Raw genomic sequence first — 5,513 nt, forward strand, 5'->3', positions numbered from 1 at the left:
GTGTGTGTGTGTGTGTGTGTGGCCAGCTCAGCCCACCAGGGGGCGCAGCTGGCTGGTATGTGGTGCTGGGGGATCGAACCGCGGTCCCTGTGCTTTATCAAGCTTGTTCCAAGTAGGTGCCTTAGACCACTGAGCCATCTCTCCAGCCCCAAGTAAAGATGTTTATAGCCAGGCATGGTGCATACCTGTAGCCCAGCACTCCAGGAAGCTAAGACAGGATTATCACAAGTTTGAACCTAGCCTGTGGATTATAGTTACTTTATGAGACCATATCTCAAAATAAAAAAAGGTTTGGGGATATAATGTAGTGTAAAAGCTCTGAGTTCACTGCCTAGTACCAGCAGAAAAAGTTTATAACATAATCCATTAAAATATTCAGTGTTTACTTTTTGGTAGTTGGTACTGTTTTGAAGATAAGTCTTACTATTTGTGTGTATGTGTGTAGTATTCTCTATATTCCTAATTGCTTTTATGATATAAAGTTTCTTGTGTCTTTTGGCTTCCAACGATAGATATTTGCTTCCTTGAGACAGGGTGTTGTGTAGTGCAGACTGGCCTTGATCTTACAATGTAGCTTAGGTTGGTTCTAATGCATGGCAATTCTCCTGCCTCAGCGTTCTGAGTTCTGGAATTACAGGCATGCACCAGCACACTTAGCCCAAAGGTAGATATTTACATATGAAAAACTGAAAATGTGAGAAGAGCCAAGACTTATCCCTTTTACAAATGGAACATGGAATGTTTTTGTGTGAGGAGGGGGTTGGTAAAGAGAGAACTGTAGGGTAGCACATCTAATTACAATTATAGTATGTCTAAAGAATTGATATTTTGATCGATGCCCACGTGTTCACTTACTTTTTAATTTAATCTTGTTTTTATAGAACAATTTTAGGTTGACAGAAAAGTTGAGAGGAAGGTGCACATGTTTTCTGTATGCCCCCTGCCCAGTACAGGTACAGTCCCTCCACTGTCAACATCCCCCACCAGACTAGGATGTTTGTTACAGTTGGTGGAGTGACACTGGCAGCATCATCACCAGAAGGACATAGTATTCATTAGGGCTCATTCATGGTGTTGCATATTTTAAAAGGTTAGGACAAAGTTATCAATAATTGTAAGATGCTACAGAGTGGTTACACTGCCTTAAAAATCTTTTGTGTTCCAGCAAAAGTTCATCCCTTCCCTCCAGCCCTTGATACTACTGATCGATCAATCTATCTTTCATTTATTTATTTATTTATTTATTTACTTATTTATATGCAGAGTCATTCTGTGCAGTTTACACTTTGTGATCCTCCTGTCTCTGCCTCCCTAGCACTGGGATTACAGACATGCATCACTACCCATGGTTTTGTACCAGCATGGCATGTGGTACCAGGAATCAAACTCAGGTCCTTGTGCCTGCCAGGCAGGCACTTAGACTGCTGAGCTCTCTCTCCAGCCCACCACTCATGTTTTTACAGTCTCCGTAATTTGCTTTATCTAGATGGTTATATAGATAAAATCATACAGTATATTAATTTTTCATACTAATACTAATATATATTTAAGTTTCCTCCACATCTTTTTTGGGGAGAGGGTTGGGATTGAGATAGGATCTTGCTGTGTAGTTCACACTGACTTTGAAATCACTAGGTAGCACAGTCTGCCTTGAACTCGAGGCAATTCTCCTGCCTCAGCCTCTAAATCCTAAGATTATAGGCATGTGCTACCATGCCTTTTCTTTCTTTCTTTCTTTCTTTTTTTTATCAGACAGGGTCTTACCATGTAGTGTAGGTTGGCCTTAAACTCATTATGTAAACCAGACTAGCCTTTTAAGATCCTTCTGCCTCAACCTCTGAGTGCAGCTGGAGTGTGCCACCATACCCAGCTCCCTCCTTGTCTTTTCATGGTTTAATATCTCATTTCCTTTTAGCACTGAATCATAAACAGCTGTTTTCAAGATTTTCTCAGGACATAAGTTTTTCTCTCATTTATTTATTTTTTATTTATTTATTTTTATGTCTGTGGTACAGGACCTCATTACACAGCCCAGACTTCTAGCGATCCTCTTGTTTTCAGCCTCCCTAACCCTGGGGTTACAGGCGTCTGCTGCTCAGTGTATGGGGTGGGAGGGGAGTGTACACAGGGACAGGACTGGGGCCAGGCCTGTGCTTCTTGTGGTGCTGGGGTTGGAACCCTGGTCCCAGCACTTGCCTAAACAGGCGCTTAGTCTGCTGGGCTATGTCTCTGATCCAAGTTTTTCTCTTTTTAGTAGCCTATGAAAAGGTCATTGACATCTGTAAGTTTGGTTAGGTTGTTCCTTTGCTTAAAAATTGAAATAGTTAAGAACATCTCACTTCTTTGTTTACCTAGTGGTAATGTTTGTACAGGAAATACATGTTAAATGTTTTGTGATTTTTGTTTTGTTTTGTTTTGTTTTCCAATTTACCAAATAATGGGTTTGATCATTAGCAGTTTCTAATAGTAGTTAGGTTTGGAGTTTTTTGTTTGTTTTTTAAGGATAAATGTGAACTTATAGATTATTAAATTTGAGCTTTACTTCTTTACATTTATTCTTTTTTTTTAGTGTGCTAAATTTATTTTGTCAAAAAGAAATTAAATATAAAGCAACTACTAAATACCATCTTCATTATACCATAAAATATACAGTTATTCTTATAGTCCACAAATTGTCCTAGTGAGTCATAAAAACTTGCTCAAATTGCTCCTTGGTCCTTTTAACATGGATTTTAAAATATTTTCTTGTCAGCTAATCAAATATATAAAATAAAATGCTTGCTATGTTTATATTGAGACACTAATGTCTGCTCATAAATCATAGTGAAAAACTGGAAATGTGGTGCCTGACTAAAATACATGAATGCCTATTTATTCCAAAACATTTCTTTTTTGTAGACTAAATTATCAAAAATTCTCATGATTAAAAAGGAACATATCAAGAAATTAAGGGAAATGAACACAGAAGCAGAAAAACTGGTAAGGATGTTTATTACTATTTTAAAATTCCTTTTGTTTACGAACAACTTTTTAAATGATAAGGCTTACATCTAGTGATTTTTAAATATCTTAATGGAAAATAACCTTGAGGTAAAGGTTATTTTCAGATCATCATTTGCAATCACTGCTCTTGTTCTGTTGAACACATGCAAATAAAGTAGCAGTGCAGCGCAGTGTGTTGTCCCAGATCCATCCTGCTACTGACAACCAAGTAAGAGTCAGGAATAGATGAGGCTTTTGATAGATTGCATGAGTATGGAATCTCTTAAGATTTGTGCACATGACTACAGCAGTTATAATAATGGAGGTTATTATAAAAATAGTTTTAGAATAAGAAATATAGCGGGGTGTGGTAGCATATACCTGTAAGGCCCCTGACACAGGAGGGTCACTGTGGGCTTGAGGCCAACCTGGGCTACATAGTGAACTCAAAGCCAGCCTGAACTACACAGTGAAACCCTGTCTAAAAAAAAATAACTAAATATGTATTTATATATTATGTATATTTATTTAAATATATACATAATCATCTTTACGTTATCCTGGCAGAGTTTATTAGTCTGGTGAGTCCAAACAATGCATTCAGTTCTATTCATAAGAGAGAATTATCAGAGGAGTTTTTTTTTTTAATTAATTTTATTTATTTTTTTTTTATTTTTTTTTTTATTTTTATTTTTTTTGGTGGAACCAGGGATTGAACTCAGGTCATCTCCCCAGCCCCTTTTTTTTTTGCGGAACTGGGGATTGAACTCAGGCCCTTGCGCTTGCCAAGGAAGCACGTATTCTACTGAGCCATCTCCCCGGCCCAGAGGAATTTTTAAAACTGTAGAAAATATTCACTAAGAAACTCTTCGAATCATAAAGAATTGAAATTTTGCTAAAGGATTTATAGGGTGGTAATAGACTCTACCTTAAATACTATCTCAGGTTGATTGAAAATGCTGAACTTAAGATGAAAGTAAGACAGGCTTAGTAAGCTCAGGGAGCAAAGTACACTGCTGTGACTTATTAGCTAATGTGATTTCTTCATTTTATGGCCTTGTAAACTGAAGACCAAAACATCAAGTGGATTTCAGTCAAAATAATACTGCTTTAGGGGCCAGGGAGATGGCTCAGTAGAAATTAGTATTATAGATACAGTTAATCAGAGATTAAGAAAGCATTAGCCATAACATACTACCATCACAGATTTTTTTTTTTTTTTTTTTGCAGAACTGGGGATTAAACTCAGGCCCTTGCGCTTGCCAGGCATGCGCTTATTCTACTGAGCCATCTCCTCGTCCCCTACAGATCTTAAACATAGAAATATATATGCTTTTCTTCCTTTTCTTTCTTCCAGTTGCTTTCTAATTCTTATCTCACTTTTCATAATCCTGTGTCCCTTCTTTATGGTTTTCAGTATTTCCCCCACTGCTGTTTCTTCTGATAACTTAAATCATCTCTCCTAGCTTTATGCATAGTTGAAGTATCTCCTTTCAGTAGCACTAGCAAGAACTTCTTCCACTGAATTTCAAGAGTATTGCACTTGCTTTCACCTAGTTAGTCTTACTTAGTTTTTTTGTTTTTTTTTTTTATGTAAAGTCTTACTTAGTTTCAAATAAATCCTCTATTACAAAAGTACTGTGCGCTAACTGATTATATCACTGGAGCTTCATAAATACCTGTTTAGAAGTTAGCTTGACTTCTTTGGCATGTGAGCTCTCTGTAGAAAAGGTTGATCTGAAAAAAAAAAAAAAAGAAAAGAAAAGAAAAGGTTGATCTGGTTGATTTGTTTTCTTCATGATTAGAAGTAATTCTTACTAAAAAAAAAAAAAGTAATTCTTATAAGGTTGCAAATGTTATGAAATTATTTATGAAAAACTATTCTTCATAATTTTCCCCATAAATATGTTTATTATGCTTTCTTTTCTTTTTTCTTTTTTTTCTTTTTGGTGCTAGGAATTGAACTCAGGACAGGCTCTAGGCTGCTGTACATTACAAATAGCACAGCAGCCTAGAGCCTGTCCTGAGTTCAATTGTCCCAGCCCAATTGTAATGTAATTTAAGCAATATTCTACTAATGAATATTTGCGCTATTTTCCACTATCTTACAGAAATGCTGCTATATTAACCAGCCTTGTCCATATAACTTTATGCATTTGTGTCTTATCTTAAAGATAAGTTCTTTTGTTAACCCACACACAAAAATTTTACGTGTTTATACATTTCACTTGAGGTATACCATGTGATACTTCAGTCTACCTATCCATCGTATAATGTTCATTGGGATAAGCATATCTATCTCTTCATATATTTTTCATTTCTTTGTGGTCTAAACATTCAAGGGCCAGCCAAATAGCTCAGCGGATTAAAGTGCCTACAAGGAGGTGCAGGGGCCAAGAGTTCAATTTCCAGGCCTGCTGTGCCAGCCTCATCCCCGGGCGCACTGAGATGGCAGTTGAGAATGGGTATGGTGGCACGTGCCTATAATCCCAGCTCTTGGGAGGCTGTAAACAGGTGGATCACTACAAGTC

At 36.9% G+C, this 5,513-nt stretch overlaps 1 protein-coding gene across 1 annotated transcript in view; it reads left to right on the top strand.

The window, feature by feature from the left end:
• Window positions 1-5,513, top strand: part of Lin9 (lin-9 DREAM MuvB core complex component) — a 77,850-nt gene that overhangs the window by 54,446 nt on the left and 17,891 nt on the right. The window contains exon 11 of the mRNA XM_004641173.2: window positions 2,899-2,979. Within this exon, the coding sequence (XP_004641230.1) occupies window positions 2,899-2,979 (81 nt within the window). The remainder of the gene's footprint in view (window positions 1-2,898; window positions 2,980-5,513) is intronic.

Source organism: Octodon degus, unplaced genomic scaffold, assembly GCF_000260255.1.
Source record: "Octodon degus isolate 3935 unplaced genomic scaffold, OctDeg1.0 scaffold00131, whole genome shotgun sequence".
Classification (NCBI taxonomy): domain Eukaryota; kingdom Metazoa; phylum Chordata; class Mammalia; order Rodentia; family Octodontidae; genus Octodon; species Octodon degus.